Consider the following 25,055-nt stretch of genomic DNA (forward strand, 5'->3'; position numbering starts at 1 on the left):
GACAATAAGCTGCCCAATCAACATTTTAGCTCTAGTATGCTTTTCCTTCTATTACTTCTTGGTGCAAGATGGTGGATCATAAGGACTTCTGACCAGATTAGCACCCACTTCCTCAGTATGATCGACACATTGAAAAGAAACCAGAGAATATTCAGAGGAAATAATATGATATAGGATATATATATGAACCAATAGATAAAAAGAAAAACCCTGAGTGGAGTTATCATAATTTCAGCTTTTCTCCACCATGTTTATTAAAGAATCCTTGATGATATAGCTGCAAAGAATAATGGGAGAACTAACAATATGCTCAAATTGCAAGAGAGCTAGCTTAAGCAGTTAACAGGAGAAAAGTTCTTAAAAGTAAGCAGCAGTGGGCTATGAACATGTTTATCACAACAAATACTCCAGCTGTATTAGAGGAGGATGAGCACCTGTTCAGAATTATTTAGGTACAGGAAATGCTGTCCTTGCAGGATTTATATAATATTAAGGTAAACAGAATTCTTCCGGAACACGAGAATTCAGATTCTCCTTTTGTTAAAGCATTTAACAGTATCAACGAGAAAGTGATTATCTAATTCAATCATAATTTTTACATTACGCAAAATTATTGAGGCTGGAAAACTAAGCTTTCAGAGAAAGGGAGACCATGAGCCACAGCCAAAAGCAGCAATACAAATGTCAAAATAAAGACCACAAAAAGCCTCCACCTTCAACTTCACAATGGAATGCTTATTCTGAAATCAGTTACAGCATAATTATTATAGAAAGTGGATAGTTCTGCAGTTTTGCAGTTTTTTATCATACCTTACTGACATCATCACTAAAAAAACTGCTACAGCAATGCACTACAAAAAGTAATGACCAGACTACAACTGGCATCAGGACTAGGTCCCAGTTTTGTATGCTCCCTCTTCTCCTTGCTCAGATTCCCTGACTTGGTTCGAGACAACACTCCTGCTGTTACCATAGCTTTCCTGGCTTAAATATATGTATGTGCAAGCCAAACTTGGCCCACAAGCCTCTATTGAAAAACAGTTTGAAGTGATTTTTAAACCTGAATTTGTCCATTTTAATTTTGATTTTTTTTTTTAGTCATTACACAGTTGTAAAAACCTTGTGTTCAGAAAATTTTCTGAAAAAGGTTTGTGACATAGTTACTCTCTGGAGGAAGCAGGCCCCACCTCCTGCCCCGTTTAGCAGGCTAGACACTCAATACACACTTGCCACTGCAACAACTGCTTGATTTTGTAAGGACACAAGGCCCATACAATGGCTCCAATATTGGAAAAGAAGCAAGGACTAGATATGAAACAAGAATATGGGTTGTAACAATACAGAAGGAAGATGTGGGGGGGGGGGGGAAGCAAGTATTATGGAAATGGTATAAAGCTAGAGAGGATTAGTTGTGTGGGATACTACATAACAGTCATATGATGAAATCCAGTAGGTTTGGCATTATTTTGACCTCATCTTAAATTTATGCATTACTTCCAGTATTTTATTTCCTTAAAATAAAACAAAAAAACTTCTCTTTTACCATGAAGCCCCACTACATGCAAACTGAAACTTCACAAAATTCTATTTTCATTCAGATGGAGTTTCTACATCTTGTACTTGTGTTCACTCAGTCAGTAAAATCCATGTACATTATAATATTCTTTTTCTTCCAGAATATATAATGTCCATTTCCACTCAAATAGTTTTTAAAAATATATAGAACATAATACAGACAGGAGGGAGGTCTAGGCACATGTCTACTCCTAACTTAAATCAATATAATATAGAATGGCTAAATGAACTGGGATTGATGAATTCTTCGGTACTGATTGAATCAAAAGCACAACAAAACGTGAAACATAAGCAGCTATATTGAAGTAGTCAGGAAGCAGCACATAATCTCGGGATGGTGTCCATACTAGGAACCTTCATACCTTGTTGATGCTGAAACGCTACATGACTCCAAGATGCTCTCCATCATTTCTTGGGGCTCCATCTCCTGCCTGTATTCTGGGTCCTCCATGTTTTCTTCTTCTTCTGGCAGCTCTTCAGACTGTTCAAGCTTTATATCTTCTTCATCCAACAGATCATTTATCTTTAAAAACACACACCAAGTGAGACCATGATTTCTTAGAAAGACAGATTATTAAATTCCAAAAGTGTGAGAAGTGTGCTCTAAAAATAAAGTTGCTTAAGCTTTTTTTAGCAGGCATTTTGTGATTCAGATCTCAGCACCAACATAGAAAAACAAGGCCAGCCACTAGATATATTTTCTAAACAAACATTTTCCACTATAGCCATATCACCTACTGTCAAAGCCCAGATATGAGGTAGTTTCAATCAGCTAAGATATTCAATTTTAAACTATTGTACTGCTAGAGAAAGGGACGCAGGTGGCGCTGTGGGTTAAAGCCTCAGCTCCTAGGACTTGCCGATCGAAAGGTCGGCGGTTCGAATCCCTGCGGCGGGGTGCGCTCCCGCTGCTCGGTCCCAGCGCCTGCCAACCTAGCAGTTCGAAAGCACCTCCGGGTGCAAGTAGATAAATAGGGACCGCTTACCAGCGGGAAGGTAAACGGCGTTTCCGTGTGTGGCTCTGGCTCGCCAGAGCAGCGATGTCACGCTGGCCACGTGACCCGGAAGTGTCTCCGGACAGCGCTGGCCCCTGGCCTCTTAAGTGAGATGGGCGCACAACCCCAGAGTCTGTCAAGACTGGCCCATACGGGCAGGGGTACCTTTACCTTTACCTTACTGCTAGAGAAAAAGCACTAACTCCTCATTATGGGATTAAGCCCACTGGGACATGTAACTCATTGGATAGCCATGTTCTCAGGCAGTAGTCTTTCTACCTACCCCATTTTTAACTGGCAATGCCAATGATTTAATGAAAAGTGGTTTCAGAGCCAAAACTACACTTGTGCAGACAACCGAGCAGTGCTTTGCTTAGCTGGCTAAAGCTACCCTATATAAAAACTCACCTAAGATTTACTTGTTGCCACATCACTGTAGGAGACAAATTCAATTCCTCATTTATTACAAAATAACTCTAGTCCTTAGTTAGACTGAACCACCAAATAATTTTGTTTGTTCAACTCCATCCTCCAGGGTGCATGGGCAATAATAAAGGGCAAGAAAAAACTGCAGATAGGTGGAGTTTACATTGATGAACATGCTGTAGAAGTTCTAAGAAGAGGCCCTAACATCAAAGCACAAGCATAGTTTTAGCTCTGAATACCCCGTCTTCAGAATCTAGATCACTGCACTAATATTTTAACTTTCCCAAAGAAATAATTTTGTTTTCTCAAGTCTAAGCCATAATAAACATGATTACAATTCCTTAACAATACACAGAGGTAGTCAACATGGTGCCCTCCAGATTTTGTACTACTGTCCTTGGCATACCTAACCATTAGCTATGCTAGCGGGAGCTGATGGGAGTCCAACAATATCTGAAGAGCACCAAAAATTTGCTTCACAGGGTCAAGCGACTCTAGTGAATACAATACCTAGCAGAACACATATCCCCTCCCCAGAACTTTAATTTGTGTCACAGTCTGGAAAAGATTAGAAATAGGACTCTTTACCAAGCAGCAGCCAACCAACAATTTCTTCCAAGTTCTCTACAAATGTCAGAGGATCTGGGGGAGGGGAAGGTTTTAGCTGCAACCTCATATAAACTGCTAACTGGTAAACCAAATCAGTGTACTGTAAGTAGACTCTTACCTATAATCTATTATGAAGTTTCTCTAGGCTTTTTTAATAGCAAAGTCTTTTATTAAAATGAAGCTGTACACAATTCTTACCTGCTCGGTTACTGAACTTAAATCATTAGATGAAAAATCTTCCTCTTCATTTTCAAAGAGTTCATCATAATTCTCTAACAGTCCCGCCATTATTCTGCTAACAAGTTCTTGCTCCTTCAGATCCTCCACATCTGTGTAAATGCTGACAAGAAAGGCCAAAACTAAATTTATGATTTCTGAAACTAATTCCTCAAAGGTTATTAATATGTTCCTACAAAGGGCTTTGGGGTGGAGATCCTCAAAGACATAAAGGAACTGTCTGTGCACATACTGAAACTGTACATCCTGCCTAAAGACACCCACATCCACCACCATGTTAGCCCTCCTCAAAGAAAATGCCGGGCAGGGAAGCTTTTTGGCAACACTGTCTGATGGTTTAACAGCTCCTGTTTGACAGAGCCTTTAATACCTTTGACACACAGCTGCTGCACAATCCCTACCTTCCTCCCAACTTGGCAGTGCTTAAATAATACCTGCCCAACTCTTCAGCTTCAAAGTTGGAAGGCTGGCCACATGTCATGCTTACCAGAGGGTGGCATCACAGTTGCTGTGGCACACTGAGTAAATATGTTGAGCATCCAATGCAACATGAGGAACTACGCATAGAAGCACAAATGGTGGTAGGTCCAATAAGTGGAAGCAAACATCATAATCTTGGGATGGCAACCACAAATAAAATTAAGTTTTTGGGAATTTGATTTGATTTGATCGTACAGGAGAAAAATCAGCTTCTTATAGCTTTATATAATTATCCACTTCACAACACATGCAGGCAGGATTAATACTATAAATATTAAATGGACTAAAAATCAAGCAAACAGCTGTTAAATTAGGATAAACATTTTTTTTATTTTAAATACTAGAATTCAGGAAGATATTGGAAACATTCAACTTGTTTAATCATTTTCAATGGTATTTTATGTTGTTACAGCAGCAAGGAATAAAAAAAATACTGCATTCAAGGAAAACAAGCTTACTGAAGAGTGATAGCAGCTAAAGTTAGAACAAAAATGCATGTTTACTGCAAAGTCACATTCAAAGTAGCCAACATGTTCACATTATCTAACTTACTGAAAGATATCAGGACCAAAAACTGCAGCTAGAGAACTTGCAGACCAAATCTCTTCATGATGCGTTGCTACATTAGCTAAAAATCTACACAGAAACTTTAACAAACTGTAATTAAGAGGCGGAAGCTGCTGCAAGAGAAACCTCAACTTTCTTCCAAATTCATCTTCATTAAAATCTGTAAAATGTGACAGAAGTATTGTTAATAAATGCTAATATGACTTTCAACGTTTAACAAGACAAATTTAACTTCAATAGTACAAATGTGTAACCAATGTGATAAAAAGTTCCACTTGATTCATTGGAAATGCTCAGGTTTTTGTTTTTTTAAAAGGTTCAAAACTTGAGCAGTATTCAGCACTTACAAGTTTCATATTAAGAGCACATTTCCCCTCGTTTTGTACTTTTTCCTTTCCCAATCGATGTGATATTTTAGTAAGCCCCTAGGCATTCCTGCACTGCTAGCCACCTATTCCTTGTGAAATTCCAGCATTATTCTTTGACGCAGTTCACAGTAAGACAAACCTATGGCATAGTGCAAATGAGCAGGTTCTTGAACAGATCAACGAGGATTTTCTGCTTCTCAAGACCACTTCATGCTGTATGCCAAGCCATGGTTTTGCTTAGCACTACGTCCAAAACCAAGCTCAATCCAGATAAGCCACAAACTGTAGTCAAGGTTTGCTCTATGGCTTACTGCTTGTGATTTATCAGGGCTGGGGGAGAATAAACCACAAACATGGGTTCAGGGATAACACTAAGACAAACCATGGCTTAGATCGTAACAGCAGGACCAGAGGAGCAGCAAAGCAGTCACAAACATCTCTCTGGGAGCCCAGATAGTTCATTTGTGCATTTGTGGTAAGTCATAGTTTAGGTTAGCATTATGAATGAACTGCGTTTGCTGAACTGTAGTTCTGATGGAGTGTTCCAATAACCACTCTAGGTCCTGGGCAAAATAGAATCTAGAATGACAAACCTGGATATCTAGTCTTTTTCTTAATGTCTTAAACATTTCTTTAATTTTATCTAATAAATTTGGTGGATTTTTGTAAATGTCAACGATCCAGTTTGAATGAACACAGAAGCTATGCACCAAGGGAGAGGGATGTACCAATCATACTCGCTGAACATCTCCATCTTGCCTCCAGGCCTGCCATGACATTTTTGTGTACTGAGTGAATTTAAAATCAACACACACAGAACCGAACTACATGGCTGTTAACCTACATAAAGCCCAGAAATCAACTACATGACTCAGAGTTATGGATGATGGATTATACGTCATGCTATAGCAAATATTCTGTTTGCACACTGATTAACTGGTAAGCCAGAGGCGGAACAAATGCATGCTGGTAATCTGGTTCTGCTCCCTGACCACATGTAGCTTCTACGTTCATCCAAACCAGATCAAATTTCCCAATTATCTTCATATAAATGTGGGGTTTCATACAGAAGAAACCCACAGCCACCCTAAAGTTTTGATATGATTATTTCTTGAAGCTATTCAGTCCTTAAAAGAATTCCAATACCTTGAGAAAGTTGTATCAAATGCATATGTAGAGTGCTAGGAATAACTGGTTCTGGAAGTGCTTGAAGAAAAAATCTAAGAAGACTAATAGCTGAAGGTACATCCGCTTCTTTAACCAGATCCACATCTTCTCCATTGTCGTATCTTTGCCGAAGCCACTCCACTGTTTCTGCATTTCCATTGACTTGAAAAAGTCCTTCTTGCTCTAGACCTCCTTAAGTTAGAATGAAAATACAAAATTCAGTACAACTGCTTATTTCAAAAGGTGCATATCTTACAGCATTAAGTGTGATCCTGTGTGAAAGAGAGAAAATATTTTTAAAAATAAAACTTACTGTAATGCTCCCCAGTCAGTTACACTATTGATGTATGATATCTGATATAGCTATAACCCCCATATTAATTTATTAATCACTTCCATAATATCATGAAGTTCCACATACGGTGCAGAGAAAGGGGAATGCTCAGGAGAGCCTTTCAAGCCCTTTCCTAGCTCAACAGCTGCACAACTGTGGTGCTGCCAGTTGGGTCTTACTATCTGGTAGTTGATATCACCACTCAACCATTCATTCTTGCAGCCCAGATGGGAGGGGATCCGGGCTGCGCCAAAGCAATTACTTTTACAGAGGCTCTGAGCCAGTGCACCCTGCACTCCTTGATCTGACCTGTTCACAACCTGATGGGGCAAGCAGAGCTAACTTTGAGCTGTGTTATCTTACTCTGGAGATGAAAGCAGCTTGCTCATTTCCCCGTCAGACACCCTCATCTTCCTAAGGCCCAGGAACTCTGAAACCAATGCACCTTGTATTTCACAGGCAGTTCCCTCAGAGTGTAAAGGCAGCTCATTCTCCCAAAGTCTCTCCCACAGATGGAAAAACATGCTTGTCTCTTAGGACTCTGATCCTAAACTTTCAGTAGCATAAATTCCAAGTGTTTAGACACATAGGGATTCTAGAATCCTGAAGGTGGCAAACATTATTAGAAATAAAAGGCAGGAAGAACGTCAAAGCAGAATACAAAATAAATCAGAGCACTTTGGCTCTAAAACTGACTAATCCCAGCGTATTCACTACAACATAGTCATTCTGGTCTACTCACAAGTAAGGGGGATGGTCTGCTTCCTGGTAGTATGGGGGACCCAGTCTAGACCCTGATGGTAGGAGGGACACAAGCTGCAAGAGCAGCTCAGCTGTTAAAGACTCTATCCCTCCCTTTGGAGGGAATGACAGATAATTAGTCAAGTGGGTCATCTCTCCCAGGTAGATAAGCATCTGCATAGAACTGACAGGAAATATGTAACAGGATGGTTTAGAGAAACAAAGTGGGAAGACCAATGTCTGTCTTCACTCTGCTGACTGTACTTCAAGTCTTATTTACAGATGTGAGCAGCTTCCTATGGATTGGCCAGTTTTCAGATACCACTTGGGAAAACTAGATTAGCGTCTATAATAATATTTGCAGTGCTTTATTATTACCTCATTTCTTGTGTGACCTATGAATGGGGGGAAGGGCTGTAGCTCAGTGCAGTACATACTTCACATACAAAAGATACTTGGTTCAATCCCTGGCAGCTCTAGGAAGGGCTAGGAAATCTTCCCTATCTGAAACCCTGGACAACCACTACCTGTCAGTGCAGGCAATATTGGGCTAGATCAGCAATTCCAAATTAGCTAAGTACTGCAGACTCCCTGTTTTTCAAAAGCCAAGCAATGCCCCCCCTACTTTTGGGTGGGTTACCTGGACTCCCTGGGATCTGAGAAACACCAATTGGGATCCCCTGGGCTAGATGGACCAATCCAATATGAGGAAGCTTCATAGGTTCCTAGAGTCCCTCCAAACAAAAACTGATAAAAAGAGATGGCACCAGCCACCACCTCAAGATGCACTTTGATGTCAGTGAAAATGTGTTTTTAAATGGATCAAACAGGGCTGCAGGACAGGGTATGATACCGTTCACTTTCATAAAGTATAATGATGGAAATCTAAGTCCATAAACTCAAAGCAAGTTTACAAATGAAAAATATTGATAGTTCCAGACTTTAAGTCTGTAGTTAAGGCACAGCATGATGATACATACCATGTTCCTCAATATAGTCCACAACATGGCGGACTATGAATGGAACTTCACTGCCTGGCTGTCCTTCCTGCTGGAGTTCATCGAGTGGAATTCCAAATATTTTGTTAGTGAGAACAGAGTTGCAGTTACTCAAAGAAGGGGAGGAGCTCTTCCTCATATCTTTATGCAGCCCAATATCAAAGCTGTCTTTCTGTAAAATACAGTTGCCTTGCATTGAACTCCAACATTACATACCGATTCACACATAAAAATACATCAGTTAATGAATAAACTTTAATCAGAAACTAGAACCCCAGCTATGAATCCCACACAAACTATCTTCCTTAAAAAATTTTTTTACTCTAAGCCCAGAATGTGATAAAACTGAAACAGAATAACCACACAATGATTTTAGTTCCTGCAAAACAAAGATACAGTGGTGCCTCGCAAGACGAAATTAATCCGTTCCGTGAGTCTCTTCGTATAGCGGTTTTTTCGTCTTGCGAAGCAAGCCCATTGACAGCTTAGCGGATTAGCTGCTTTTAGCGGCTTATCAGCTTAGCGGATCAGCTGATAAGCGGCTTAGCTGCTTAGAAAAAGGGGGGGGAAACCCGCAGGAACTCGCAAGACATTTTCGTCTTGCGAAGCAAGCCCATAGGGAAATTCGTTTTGCAAAGCGCCTCCAAAACGGAAAACCCTTTCGTTTAGCGGGTTTTCCGTCTTGCGAGGCGTTCGTCTTGCGGGGCACCACTGTATATAAAACTGGCAACAATAGCTGCTAGAATTATTGCAAATAATAAGCAGATTTAATCACATGTAGTGAGCCTGCTAAAAGCCCCAAAATGCTCAAATACAATAGAAACTGACATTTTTTTTATTAAAAAAAGTGTCACTTCAATGGATCAACTTTTTGTCAACTTAATTATGTGCCAATTGTACTATACTGTATCCATTGGTTACTACCAGACTAGTTTATACCAGGCATTAGAAATGCATATTACTCCTAAACAAGAGCAGCTGAAGAGATTGCGGAAAATTTGGCTTGGCCAAAATAAACCAAACTTTAAACTATGGTTCTAATAATTTCTTAAAAGAAAAAGAAAGTTGAGAAAACCTACCTCAGAGCACTTACACACCTACGTTTACAAAATATTTTCTACGCCAGCTACCCTTACTGACCAAGCATTCTTTTGTCATTTATGGTTGCTTGAGGTTATGGCAGAAGATCAGCCTGTAGTTCCTCATTGAAGAAGAGCAGAACTCGATCAGTACCTCAGCTGTTAATCTGGAAAACAAAAAGAAGCATTTAAGTACTCTAAATTTTGTGATTATTTAAAGAGCAATGTATAGAGGCTGGGGCAGGGGGAGAAGAAGAGTCCATGGCAGAGCTACCGCCATTTCCCATGGCCTGCGTCACTCAATGCAACAACGGCAAAAGGTGGAGAGAAGGTGTCTCATTCCGTAATTTCTTTCTCCCCTCCCATTGACCACAAATTTAATTATTTCATTCCATCATGAATCACCTCCTGAGATATAATTTGAAGCAATTTAAAAATAAAAATACCAACAAAAACAATTATAACAATTTCATACATAAACAATTGAAAGACTTAACTACACCACCTTCAGGATTCGGATATTTTTAGGGTGTATCAGAGGAACAAGGGAGGCGGAGGTTCTGTGGATCCACAGTCTGTGTCTGACAGGTCCAGTCTCCCCACCCCCGACAGAGCACAAGTGCTTTCCACCAAACAGGGATCACACAACAGGCCTTCCTCACCGCTGACAGAGTAACAATTCAGCTGCATCCAATGGCCCCAAGACACCCTCCTAGAGAGCATACAGGTTGCTTCAATATTTTATTTTTAAATGCCTCAGAACAAAGTTTAAAAAAATGTGAATACTCGATCATATTATGTTTTTGACTATCAGAAATTAGGTGATTTAATACTGTAGTCTGATCAAACCTCCAGACAGACTGATCTGCAAGCACAATTCTCACAAAATTTCCATTCAGTCCACCCCAATTTCACTCCAAGGTAAATAATGTAGACATGCTACTGCTGTGGCATTGTAACAAATGCATAAGTTCTTGTACTCATGCAGACAATGACCTGTTTCAAATGCAGTACTAAACCATGGTTTAGCGATGGACAAGCTTGCACAAGTCTGAGGCTCACATACTCTCCTGTCCTTTGAGCATGCAAGGAGGAAACTGAAAGTCTGTTTTAGAACTAACTCCAGTTCTAGTATTTCAAGTTCATGCAACTGTAGTTTGTTCTTAATACATTTAGTTAACAAATTGGGATATCAAATCCATAAATAACCCATCTAAGATATGGAAACTGTCCTCATGAAGATGGTTAAAAATAATCTTTAAAAATGATGTCTTAAATTTTGTTTAAATTTCAACTATAGGAAGTATGCAACTATTGTAAAACAAAATATACATTTTAAATGCTATAATTATTTAAAACCCTACATGTTAAACCCTTATGTTATTTTAAACTCCAACTTAATCTACATTAAAAGCAGCTAAGATTTTCAGAAAAAACAAGTCAAATTGCACCACAAGATAAAATCAGAAATGCATCCATGAATATTTTTTAAATTATTTTTAAAAATTGGAGTCAGCATAAAAACCTGTTAATATTAATCTTGCTCAAATAAAACAGTATTGGCAAGATGGTGCAAAGTCAAAAGAAGAAGCCACACAACCTCCCATGCAAGTTCACTCCACAACTGGGCCACACAAAAACCACAGACATCAATATACATACATCCATAAACACCATGCCATTTAGGGCTTCATAGATAATAACCAGAACCTCAAATTGTGCTTCGAAATATTCTAAAGAAGACACCATATACTCATACATATGTATTCCCATAAGCAACCTAGCTGGACCACCTGAGGCTTAGAGAGTTTCTTCAAAAGCAGCCCTATGTAGAGAGTGCTGCAGAAATACAATTTCAATGTAGCTGAGCTGTGCGTCATCAAGACAAATGGGGAAGGGCCATAGTTCAGTGAAAGAGCATCTTCATTGCATGTAGAAGGTGCCAAGATCAATCCCTGGCATTTCCAGTTAAGGCTGGGAATGTCCCGTTTTAAACCATGGTGAACCTTTGCCAGTTGGTGTAAGCAACACTGAGCAGGACAGACCAATATTCCTATGATCTGACTAGAAATGAGTCAAATGGAAAGCTATTTTAACGTCACCTTTTTCATGGGGATTTACAATTAAATGACACTGGTCATGAGACCTACTTAATAGCCTACAGATAATGTAGTTACAAAGTTTTAAGTACAATGTTTGTTACTAACAACTATCTTTAATCTGATAGTAACATTTACAAGCATGAAACCACTTCTTAGGTTATCAAGGTTCCTAGAATTACTAGACTTTTATATGTCTTACATTAAACAATGTACAGTTATCATATATACAAAATCCTTTTTAAAAAGCCACTTACTGAGTTTCTTCTTTGAGTCTAGTATACGCCAAAAATTAATCCAAAGTGGAACTATATATCCCTCTTGTAATGGAAGGACCTGCTAGGAGATCAGGGCAATGACTACCCACCCTGAGGTGGACTGAGGTTACTTAAGAGATAATGATTTGCCAAGGCCACTCAGGGTTGAAAACATATCAAAGAGCAAAACTGTGCTCATTATACCACAATGGTTCCTGCTAAGGTTACGTAAGGGAAAAAATAAATTAGCTGTAATCTCGGAAACAGTCGTGGAATGGAGAACATGTTCTTTGATACAGACAGCAAGATCTCTAGTACTTGTGAGGAGACAGTTCCCACCTGCTCCAGCTGTCCATGATGGAACTCACTTAACTTGTTCTAATATTTGTTAATTATCCCTACTGACTTATATAAAGGTAAAGGGTAAAAGGACCCCTGACCATTAGGTCCAGTCGTGACTGACTCTTGGGTTGCAGCGCTCATCTCGTTTTATTGGCCGAGGGAGCCGGCTTACAGCTTCCAGGTCATGTGGCCAGCATGACTAAGCCGCTTCTGCCAAACCAGAGCAACGCATGGAAACGCCGTTTACCTTCCCATCGGAGCGGTACCTATTTATCTACTTGCACTTTGACATGCTTTTGAATTGCTAGGCTGGCAGGAGCAGGGACCGAGCAACGGGAGCTCACCCCGTCACGGGGATTCGAACCACCGACCTTCTGATCAGCCCACAGTGCCACCCGTGTGATTAACCCACAGTGCCACCCGTGTCCCACTGACTTATATAGAACAAGGTAAATAGGCTGCAATCCTATACCATACTGAACTCAATGAGACTCACTTCTGAGTAGTCATGTATAGGATTGTACCATAAATTACCCCCATTATCAGGGGGAATTAATCTCCATCAGCATTTTGGTAAATCAAACAGGAGTATAAAAAAAATACTATTGCTGTGATATGAATTCCAACTCAAACCCCATCCCTCAAAGAACATTTTCACATAGTTCTATAACTATGCTCTAAATAATTATGTACAGTAAAAAATATAATACAGACCTTATGATGTGTTGGATCGAGACCTGTGGTTCTGCAAACACAAGGATCCTCCCATTTGCAAAAGCAAGGCAGATCGATCAGAGGTTTCTGCTCCACAAACTGGATGTTCTTACAGGCAGAAGGCAATTTTCACCTAATCTCCCTCTCACTTGCAGACCACCTGCCATGCTGTTCCAAAGGGACTTCTAACTCGCCAGAGGAGATTTTCAGGGGTACTGCATCTGGAGAAATCTGCAAAAATTGTTTCTCGCATTCCCACCTCATTTCCAGTCACTGAACTCCTCTCCATGGACACACCCCTATCTAACGTGTTATATCCACATTACCAATCAGATTCGATATATAATTCAAAACTGTTAACAATCAGTTTTGGTATAATGCAAGACAAAGGATCTCTATAAACTAACAATTTCATCAGTATTTTTATCAGACATGTTATTGGCCCTCAGAGGGGTATACATGCAGTTTTAGAGATGCTAAAACTTTTGTAAGATTTTTGAATAGTGCAACAGACTGTTCTTCATGTGGCCTCTTAGGAGTAAAAGGGCTGGGCTATGCAAATAGCAACTGGCTCATTTTCAAGTGGCACTAGCTAAATTATCTCAAACCAAATAGCTACACTGAAATCTTCAAAACAGTTGGGGGGTACACACATGTAGAAAATGCTTCCTGTCACAGCTATCAGACCTTCAAGTAGAATGAGTGTGTATGTTGTGAGTGCAGCTTAACAAAGTACCATCTGCTAGAATCAATAGTTCAGAGGGGCAAAACCAAGTATTGGAAAATCAGTTCACCCAAAAGCTGACAATCGCACATTAATCAGCTATGCTATTCCTCCTCTAACCCTACTTCTGTCACCTACCTCAAACCTTCTACTATTTACCAAACTAACATATTGGTCTGGTGGGTAGCTGGCCATTAAGTGAACATGTCAAGACACAACGAGGGAAATGCCATAGTCCAGTGGTAGAGCATCTGCTTTGTGTGCAGAAAATTCAAGCCTCAGCATCTTCAGGTAGGGCAGGAGAAGACCCCTGCCTGAAGCACTGGAAAGCCACTTACAGTGACTTACAGTGTAAACCATGAGTTTACACCAAAACCAAAACTGGGTTTTAAAAGCAGATCAGATCCTTAATTTTGCCACACATACCCCCATGGTCCAACCTTGACAGGTGAGCAAGAACCACCACCAATTACATGTCGTAATTATGGCTAGTAATTGACACCTGTCGAAGTTCAAAAGAGGCCATTATAATTAATCAGCTGATCAGCAATTAAAGCAACTTTCTTTGAAGACATGCTTTCAGTGCCAATCATCTGACTGGGACTGGGAATGCACCTTTAGAAAAGCTTGCTGTAACTTCTGATCAGTTAACTGGTGGATACAAAGAGCTCATTTGATGCTTCTGCAGAGGGCAGAATGCTCATATAAACAGAACATTTCCCCCTCTGCAGAGAAAGTGGTTTGGATTCAAAGTGCTTCCTCCAACGCTCTTGGCAGTTACAGTTGATCTTAGCTGATTGACAGTTGTACAGGGCTCTCCCCAAACCACAACAATCACCTTATCATAAGTGCTTGCAGAGAGTCCTGCACTTTGCTTAGAAGCCCTGACAATCAACTAATTTTATCTGTCCTATACCTGGTGTTATATATGAAGTCAGGTGCAGGGTAAGTGGGCAATAATTAGTACTACAGTGTCACAAATTGTAAGGCACAGGAATTTGTAAGGTCCTACTTAAATTGCCATGTGTAGGTCAAGTGGGCATAGCTTGACCAAAATTGCCTGGCAGGCCAAGTGGGGAGTGGCTTCCCAACCCCTGGTGTAGTCAATAGTGAACTATATGGGCTGACCTGGTATAAGGAAGCTTTCTATGTTCCTTTTCAGGGTTCCCTCCCTCCTTCCTTAATTGGGATGGCTTGGGCTTCAAAACATTCATAGGAAAAGGGACATGGCATAACCACGGAGCCTTCACAAGGAATATATTGAGCTATCTACCAACTAAGTAATGTGGATATTCTTTTTCCCACTGCATGAAAAATATTGCTCTGCTCCTGATCACTGTTGCAGGAAAGTTCTGGCACACAGTCACCAAAACAAACATGGAATTTAGGGCTCCTGCAAGCACATAGTAGGAAAAACAGAAATCCATATTTTTTGTAATCCATTCAACGTAGTACAAGCAGACTTCCACTCACACAACAGAACTTCCATTTCCTCGGCTTTCCCCATATGCCACCAAAATCTGCACTGCAGAGCGCCCAATCCTTTGGAGTCTATATTGAGAGCACACAAAGGGAGCTGGTGGGCACAGGCTAAGAAGAGAAAGTTACATTGCACAAACTTAAGTTTATTACACAAGTTGAACTGCAGCTTTGGATACAGCCCATCATAGCTTGAATGGAATCAGGGACAAACAAAAGTTATTTCAGTTATTTATATTCTACCTTTCAGGATACAAACCTTCTGACGCAACTTAGAAGAATCATTAATCTACTTTTAAAATTTATCTTTCCCCAAACACGATATTTGGGTCATTAGGGGCAAATTAAGAGCAAATAATTCCATCTAGAAACAAAACCTAACATTATCATATTAACAAAAAAAGGCCCAGTTACTACATTGTACCTCAATCATAACAGCTAATAGGTGATTGGTAATTTTGTGTGACAGTTAATTGTATGCACAAACACAGTTGCAGGAGTCACGAATTTAATAAAACGTGCATAATGTTTCAAAATAAAGTCAGTAAACTTATGCAACATTATATCCTGAAAACAGAACAGTTTAACATTTAACAATTATTAAAGAGTGCTAGTTTTTAGAGGGATCTTTCATTGTTCTGCCACTACAGAAAAAGCAAATTTTAAGTTAATTCAAGTCGCTCATTCTCATTAGCTCCATAATCACAATTCATCACATAAAACTTCGCCATCACATGTCATGAATGCATATTCCATCATGATTCGGAGTGGGGGGGGTGTATTCAAAAAATCTGTATACTTATTCTAAGTAGGAAACTTTACAGCACTCTTCTGTGCAAGTTTACTTGGAAGAGATCACACTGTGTTCAATGAGATGTGCTCTTTAGCAAGTGCATTTAAGAGCAGCCAAACTACTGGAAGTCAGTTCAGATACGTGTCAATGAAAATGCCAGTACAAGATTCAAAGAAGCCAGCAATTAAGCAAACTGATAATCATTGTAGCCAGCAAACATGTTTCCTACTTACATTTAGAAGATCTACCTGCACGAGGAAGATGCTATACAAAACTGGGAAAAGACAGTGAAAACCTAGAAACAATAATCTACAGCTTCAATATTTAATCTGCCTTACTTATATCGTCATTTTATTAATTATCCAGAGTCCAATACAGTTTTAAAAATGTGGACTGTGTAGTATTTATATTTGAAAGGCTAAAGAGTATGTCAAAAGGAATAGATTATAAGATCATAACCAAAGTATTTCAACTCTCATTCCTTCCAAAGCCTTATTTCTAAATATACATACATTAGTAATTCCTCAATGTTTAATCATGTTTTCAAAATAATAGCCAAGATATTTCTTATATTAAAGAGCTCCCCCTACAGGCAACATGGCCCATATATGGAACCTTGCAGCATCAGCCTATGCCTGCATCACTTCTGTAGAAGCACTTTGTAACAGAAAGGTAAGGTTGCAATGCTTTGTCATTCTTTGTAAGCCTGTTGCACTTCCAGAAAAATGTAAAAGCACTTGTTCAGAATTCTAGTCACACACATTCATTGAAAGGAGTAATCAACAGATTACTGAAGAAACTGCTAAAGTCGAGTAAACTGTTAAAAAAGAAATCTATTAAAAGCCTTATTTCCCACTCAAACTTACATTATACCAAAAAGCAGCATTAACAGAACAGTATTTTGCAAAATGGGACGCAGGTGGCGCTGTGGGTTAAAGCCTCAGCGCCTAGGACTTGCCGATCGAAAGGTCGGCGGTTCGAATCCCTGCGGCGGGGTGCGCTCCTGCTGCTCGGTCCCAGCGCCTGCCAACCTAGCAGTTCGAAAGCACCTCCAGGTGCAAGTAGATAAATAGGGACCGCTTACCAGCGGGAAGGTAAACGGCGTTTCCGTGTACGGCTCTGGCTCGCCAGAGCAGCGATGTCACGCTGGCCACGTGACCCGGAAGTGTCTCCGGACAGCGCTGGCCCCTGGCCTCTTAAGTGAGATGGGCGCACAACCCCAGAGTCTGTCAAGACTGGCCCGTACGGGCAGGGGTACCTTTACCTTTTTACCTTTTATTTTGCAAAATAAGTAAGGAGTGCTTGATGGAAAAAAATAAGGGCTTTTAAGTGAAATACAACAAATAAATAAATAAATAAATAGGAGCACAGCGTAACCTAAATTGGGCAAACGAGTTTGTAATTCTACTTGAATTCGTAATTAATTGCTGAACATTTTAACATTGAAGTATTCCAGATGGTTTTATTTCACAGAATGTACATTTTGGGATCTTGATTTCTGACAAGACCAAAGACTTATGCACTAGCTAATGAACAAGCAAGCAATAAATGAGTTAATTTTGCTTTCAAACAAGCTTATTTAACAACATATCAAAGAATAGGGATAATCCCAAAGTTCATCAACTTTATTACAAATAGCTCAACAACATGTACTACAGTTGGGAACTATGATTCTGTTTTGCCCAGGGTTCACTGAACTAGTACGCAGAATGCCACCAAATATATCACAAAGAGGCATACATGAGTATGGAACTAGATTCATTCACAATGAGACCTCCCCCACCCGGAACAGCCCCTAAACCTGAACAAAGTACGAGACTGGCTTCATTATTATCAAATAAGGGAGGTTTTTAATCTGGATAAGAAAATTGGTTTTCAGGTGGAAAAATCAAAATTGGAACAGAATTGTTAGATCCTAAAACTAAGAATTTGTCAAGAATGTATAACTTGCTGTTGAAATGGAATACACAGGATGAAACGGTTAAATCTGTTATGATTAAATGGGCACAAGATGTTGGACATAACATTATGATGGCTGACTGGGAACAGTTATGGACCACAGGCATGAAGTTTACGGCATGTAATGCCTTAAGAGAGAATATAATGAAAATGATTTACAGGTGGTACATGACACCAGTCAAGCTTGCAAAAATTTATCATCTGCCCGATAATAAATGTTGGAAATGTAAAGAGATTGAAGGTACATTCTTTCACCTTTGGTGGACGTGCCCAAAGATTAAGACCTTTTGGGAGATGATCTATGATGAAATGAAAAAGGTATTTAAATATACCTTCCAGAAGAAACCAGAGGCCTTTCTCTTGGGCATGGTAGGCCAATTGGTGCTAAAGGAGGATAGAACTTTCTTTATGTACGCCACAACAGCAGCAAGAATACTTATCGCAAACTATTGGAAAACACAAGATCTACCCACCCGGGAAGAATGGCAGACGAAGGTGATGGACTATATGGAACTGGCTGCGATGACTGGCAGAATCCGAGACCAAGGAGAAGAGTCAGTGGCAGAAGATTGGAAAAAATTTAAAGTTTATCTTCAGAAATATTGTAAAATTAAGGAATGTTAGAAAGATGTTGGAATAGAATTATGTGGTTTTAGCAGAAAAGATATAAAGGATTAAGTAAAAATGAATTGGTGAAAGAAGAGAATGCAAAATCACAACATATTAAGATAAATTATTAAGATAAAAACAAAGCTGGAAAGGATTTGCTGAAATATCTAACTGAATTAGAATACAAAAAAGGGAGGTGTGAGGAGGTCAAGGAAGTAAGTGAATGAAAGCAAGTGATGTAAAGGTTTGATCTGTTGTTTTTTTCAATTGTTTGTATTTTTTCTGTCTTTTTTATTTTTATTTTTTATTTTTTCTCTTTGTAATCTTTAAAATTTGAATAAATATTAATTTTTTTTTAAAAAAAAAACAGCCCCTAAACCTGTTCTAGGGGTTCCTCCAATCCTCCAAAGCAGATTTAGGGAATGCAGGGGACACGCACGGGGTGGGGGCTGAGGTCTTACTGTGAGAGCAAACCTAGTTCCCCACGCACAGCAACTTAGTTGAATCCTACAAAGTAAAACTTATTTCTAGGGAGCACAGAAATTCAGCTGGAAAGGAGAGAAACCGTTCAGAGTCCTGGTATATATGTAAAAAAAATTGAATGAGAAAAAATTGTTAAAAGCTTTAGTTTTTCGTACTTCCCATAAAAATAGAACAAGATTTTCTACCTTGTAACTTAGAAGGTACGCTTCCCTATAGAAGTGGAAGAGAACCCTAGAGAGCCAGTTACAGTGTACACCAGGGGTTGTCAACCTGGTCCCTACCGCCCACTAGTGGGCATTTCAGGATTCTAGGTGGGCGGTTGGGGGTTCTACAGGACAAGTTGAATCCCCCTTCCATCAAGCACTGGTGGGCAGTAAAGAAATTTTACCATCAAGAAAGATGCATTAGTGGGTGGTAGGTACAAAAAGGTTGACTACCCCTGGTGTACACCAACCATACTGAGGCTAGATGGAGCAATGGTCTAAGTATAAGGCTGCTTCCTATATTCCCTATGTAGAATTGTTCGTGAATGACAGTAGCTAAGGTTATTTGTCAGACCCAATCTCTAGTGGAGCTACAAGTTAAATTATTATTAGGCTCCACCACTCATAAATATATCTCTTCTTGCACCAGATGCCCATGATTGCTGCTTCCCTTCTGTTTCCAAAAGGCAACAAAAACATTAGAAACTTCCTATCCAGCTTCAAGATCATTACAGACGTCACTGTACAAGAGTGGCAGGGAAAAGCAACCCCCAAATTGGCTGCATTTTCTCATTATGAACTGTGCATTTCTCTTATTCTCTACCCAAAGGGTGATGCTGAAAGTATTCAGATGTGTGTCATAATACCTCAGAATCACTTCATCAAATTACTGCAGAGCTGTAGCAATAAATACGAAGCTTTAAAGTCACATCATATGTATTACCATCATATCACTTTAGTAGTGTGCTATGTAATACATATCCACTGTGATTTCTTATCAATGAACATATAGATAAATTAGGAATTCTCCAGGATACACAGACAGACATTTCCTCCTCCTAAATACTAGTACTTATCACTATATGATAAGGATTTGCAGTCTTGGGAGCTCAAACGAAAGAGTGAACTAACCAAAAACAGAAAGTTAGGAGGAAAGAGGAACAGGACCAAGCCGTTATAAAACCAACATGCATGTAAAAAATTAATAATGGTAGAGTCTCCAAAGAAATGAGAGGCCAAATGAAATTTCAAGCAACCCAAATGCAACAATGTCACAAAAACCAGACTAGAGGAGATCATAACTGAAAACGATCCCTTCTAAAAGTGAAGATGACAAAGAATACATTCATGCTACATTACTTAAGATCAGAAAAGGAAGCAGATGAATGTCTTGGATTTCATTTGTTGGTTTAAAAGAAAGAAAATAAAGAGCCAATATTGATGGACAGTTGAAGAATAGTGTGGATAACCCGGTGGAAAAGAGGACTGCACGTTGAACAGTTGTGTAGAAGAGGAAAGTTCAGTCAGTGTAGCTCATATGCAAACTATGCCGGTTGAAATTCCCTCTTCCACACAACTATTCAAGGTACAACAGGGCTTATCTACTCTTCCACCTGGGCAGCCTAGCACAATTGCAATGAACTACTAGAACAAGCAAAAAATTAAGTACCGGTAATTCAAAGGGAAAATAGACGTTATTACAAAGCTGAAATTCCTAACCAGACTTGCATCATCTCTGGTTTAAGATGGTTTGAGAAAACAGCACATTAAGTACACTGGAATGTCACTAATGTGTAAAATAATATTATGAAAGTCTAACATTTATATTTATAGAATTATTAAGTCTTTAGGCCATCATTATAGAATCATAGAATTGTAAACTGGAAGTGATGCAGAGGGTCATCATTGTTCTACCAGTGTATGATGGTCATAAAATATATTACAGTGGATGCTCGGGTTGCGAACGTGATCCGTGCGGGAAGCACGTTCGCAACCCACAGCGTTCGCAACCCACAGCGGCACGTCTGTGCACACGTGGGTTGCGATTCGACGCTTCTGCACATGCGCCAAAACCCAGAAGTAACCCGTTCCAGTACTTCCGGATTCGGCGTGGTGCGCAACCCGAAGCATTTGTAACCCAAGGTATGACTGTACTTTAGATACCACAGGACTTCAAAGTATATTTCAATATTAAGTACAGACAATGTGGTTGGTGCTGTGGTCTAAACCACTGAGCTTTTTGGGCTTGCCGATCGGAAGGTCAGCAATTCAAATCCGCATAACAGGGTGAGCTCCTGTTGCTCTGTTCCAGCTTCTGCCAACCTAGCAGTTTGAAAGCACACCAGTGCAAGTAGATAAATACTGCTGCGGCTGGAAGGTAAATAGTGTTTCCTATGCACTCCGGCTTCCGTCACGGTGTTCCATTGTGCCAGAAGCGGTTTTTTTCATGCTGGCCATATGACCTGGAAAGCTGACTGTGGACGAAGTCAGTCTCAAGCGAGATGACCGCCACACTCCATAATTGCCTGTGACTGGACTTAAGCATTCAGGGGTTCTTTACCTTTACCATAGATAACTGGATATCAAACATATATGTATCAAATAATACTGTATTGCACTATGTATGATAAAGCTTACTAGCTTATTAAGGTTTATCATTACTGTTGAATTTATTCAGGGTTTTGAAAAATACGGTACTGAGATGAATTCTCACCATTATGCAGGTTTAAATCAAAGTGCATATGAAATAAACAAGATGGAAACTTTTCTGCTTTTCAATAATGTTTTGCTGAAGACATGCCCAGTCTGAAGCACATGCTTCAAATTAGAGGCCATTAACACAAGCATCCATGTAACAGCAAGCCATGGGTAATGTAGAGAAAATATTAAATCTTTTGGCCTTTACTGCCTTTCTTGCACCTCAAATTACAATTTCATGCTGTTATTGTTCCCAGTAGCTTCTATATTACTTGAAAGAAGTATGCTTGTATTAAATTCTGATTTCATTTTTAAATAAGGGGCTATAATCAACAAAGTCACTGCACAAAGGAAATAAATTTTGTTCATGCAACTGAACTTTCCCATGTGCCCCACCACCACCTGTAAGCCCACCCTGGGAGCTCCCCCATCTCACTAGAGCATATTTGTGGGTCGGGGTACAGAAGCATGTGGGTAAAGGAGAGAGAGAGAAAGTTACTGGATTCAATCCTAGATTATTTTTAATGAGACAATATTGAAACACCACTTTTTATAAACAAAAATTATTATTCACCCCACCCAGAAACAAGTATTTTCTCATTAACTTTTAATAAAATACTGTGATGTGATGGTTAGAGTTTAGCTTAAATGAGGAGAACCTTGTAAGACACCTTGAGCTCCCTGCATGAAAGGCGGGGTATAAATGCAAAAAATAAAAATGTCAATCTCAGAATCAATTTCCTGTGCATCTAAGCACTCTGGGTAGAATTTTGGGTACATAATTATAGCAGACACAACTGCTGCAGGTTTATGGTTTTATGCTGGTGGTTCATGTAGGAAACATTTCAAGTGCGGATTCATTCACTCATACATCTTTAAATATGCATCTGGGAACATGCTTGATGTAACTACATGACAAAGTCAGACCAAATGCAAGGGTTCCAGAGAATCTACTACAGTTGATGTCAGCAGCCTTTTTTTTCTTAATCTATTTTTAGGTCTAGAACTAATAAAAGAAAAGTTGGGTGAGGTGTCTGAAGCTGCTGCCACCACCATCTTCTACACTACCCCCAAATGCCCTACCTTACTGATCTTCAACTGGTGGGTCGGGACCCACTACCAGGTCATAGCTTCTCTAAGGTGAGTCACAGCAGCAGCAGCAGCAGCAGCACTATACAAATATACGGTTAAATAAATTAAGAAATGGGTTCCCACATGCGTGTTTGGGTTTAATTATTGTTAGCTTTATTAAATGTATTACCCATCCTTCAGCAGCAGGTCCCAGGCTGGGTTAGAACAATTTAAATTTAAAATGTGTCCCATCTAAAAAAATTGAATACAACCACCCTATCCCTAAAGTACACTACATCAGGGTTCAGATGCATTTTGTGGAAATGAAGGTGGTGGCAACTGCTTCAGCCAAGTTACCTAGCACTTCTCTACTCAAAGGTGGACTAAGGGCCTATCAAGGCATTGCACTGCATCCGTTCCCACTACTGACCACCCATCCATCTCTCTGAACCAAGCTTGCTATGGGTATCCAAACTTTACGCATTTGCAGTCTATTTTAACTGGGTATGAAGGATAAACTGAAAACTCCAAATATGCTTTCCTTGGTGGTAGAGAAAAGCACAAACAGGTGGAATATTTACACCCGATATATCAGATGGACATATTTTGCCCACAGAAGGGATTAAAGTACTTTTAAGCTTCCCAACCTAAGGTAACAACAATTTGTCTGCCAAAGAAATAATTCTGCATCGGGCTGCATCCTAGGGGATAAAGTTTAAGCACTGTGCTAGCCAGCCTGCTGAGTCTCACTATCCTTTCATTCAACCTGTCAATGCACTCTAGAACATACCCAATAGTTCTTTGCAGATAAAAAGGTAAGTAAAGGTGGAAAAACTAATATACCCTTATTGGTCTCATTAGGACACTCCAGATATGCCCTTGTGAAGTTTGAGGTTCCATGAGAGCTTAACTAAGTTATCTTTGGATTTGTGCATTGGGAAGTTTTCCAGAAGGTCAGATTGACAAGTGACTCAGGGGCTGGGACACCTTCAACTTGTAGCACATTTCTTCCACTGAATCACACAGGGCTATTTTGTTCTAGTGAACCTTTCTGTGCTGCACCTGCTCTCTGTTTATGACACCTGATCTGAATCACACAGCTTCATCTACACAGCCTGATAAGCAGCACATGGGGGCTTGACGAAATGGAAGCTTTGATCCTTTGAATCCTAGCATTTTACTTCCAGGAGAGAAGTAGCCTCTGTCCTATTTCTGGGGTTGGAGATCTCGGAGAACACATTCAAACGATGCTTAGGATTAGGAACATCACATTCCAAAAGCTGGTGGCTAATTTATTCACGTTACTGACGTCTCCAAATTGCTTTCTGTACCCATTGGGTGTGCAGAGACACACCGTTACCCGAGTCCACTGTAACCAAATAGCCAATCGCCCTTTTTTAAAGAGATGCACCGCCATCCGTACATGCAGTTACGCTTTGACCAAGTTATCACGATTTCATTGCGGGAGGTGTGTGTGAAGAATCATAACTCCCGCTTCCTCAACAGTCTAACCCTCAAGGACGATCGCCTCACCCCATCCAAAAAAGGAGGTGCATAACCCCCAACTCCTGCTCTTCTGACCCCGAACCATTTCCTGCCCTCGCCAAGGCCGGTCACGTTCAGACCCACAAGACAACCTACCTGCAAATTTGCCCTCCCAAACCCATCGCCTTTTTCCAGCATCGAGGTCCCCCCCCACCCCACCCCTTCCAATCCAAACGAGACCTCCTTCTTCGCCTGCAGTCCTCCCCCCCCCAGCAACAAATGCAGTTCCCATCCCCCCCAAAAAAATCTTCCCGTCTCCCCCCCCCTTCACCACCGCCAGCCACTGCCCTGACGCGCATGCGCGATGGCGGCTCCCTCACCGTTGCCGGGTGACTCTCCCCTCGGCCCTCAGTTTCAGCAGCAGCAGGTTCCTCCGACTCTTTCCGTTCGAGGGCCCGGCTTGGCTGGGCCTGGCTCGGCTCCACAGAGCTGGCTCTCCGGCGGCGGCGGCGGCAGCCGAGGGTAACGAGCGTGAAGCTGCCGTCCCGGTCCCGGCCCCGCCCCTCGAGGCCACACAAATACAGAAGATCTGGCGCGCGGCAGAGGCAGCCTCAGTCCCCGTAGCTGAAGCTTCTCCACTGACGGACTCTTCAACTGTAATGAGCAGAAAGCGGCAGACCAGGAAAGGAAGTGACGCGCGCCTGATTGACAGGGAGCGGCGCGCGGGCATCGCCCCTCCGCTTATTTCCTACCACTGCTCCCCCCCACCCCACAACCCATCGG

The 25,055-nt window shown here is 40.5% G+C and overlaps 1 protein-coding gene across 6 annotated transcripts in view; it reads right to left on the bottom strand.

Moving 5' to 3' along the window:
- FAM13B (family with sequence similarity 13 member B) overlaps positions 1 to 25,016 on the bottom strand; it is a 55,306-nt gene extending 30,290 nt beyond the window's left edge. Inside the window, exons 1-8 of one of the 6 annotated variants that reach the window (XM_079967507.1) lie at positions 24,653 to 25,015; positions 22,800 to 22,887; positions 9,638 to 9,743; positions 8,480 to 8,669; positions 6,404 to 6,616; positions 4,875 to 5,049; positions 3,804 to 3,945; positions 1,938 to 2,098 (exon numbers count right to left, since the gene is read on the bottom strand). In XM_079967507.1, coding sequence (XP_079823633.1) covers positions 1,938 to 2,098; positions 3,804 to 3,945; positions 4,875 to 5,049; positions 6,404 to 6,616; positions 8,480 to 8,669; positions 9,638 to 9,655 — 899 coding nt within the window. In that variant the 5' untranslated portion in view covers positions 9,656 to 9,743; positions 22,800 to 22,887; positions 24,653 to 25,015. Of the gene's footprint in view, positions 1 to 1,937; positions 2,099 to 3,803; positions 3,946 to 4,874; positions 5,050 to 6,403; positions 6,617 to 8,479; positions 8,670 to 9,576; positions 9,744 to 22,799; positions 22,888 to 24,652 lie in introns of all 6 variants that reach the window. The other 5 variants (XM_079967510.1, XM_079967508.1, XM_079967506.1 and 2 more) reach the window with 5 other exon arrangements.
- Positions 25,017 to 25,055: the final 39 nt, after the last annotated feature.

This window comes from Podarcis cretensis (genome assembly GCF_951804945.1).
Source record: "Podarcis cretensis genome assembly, chromosome: 2".
Taxonomy (NCBI): domain Eukaryota; kingdom Metazoa; phylum Chordata; class Lepidosauria; order Squamata; family Lacertidae; genus Podarcis; species Podarcis cretensis.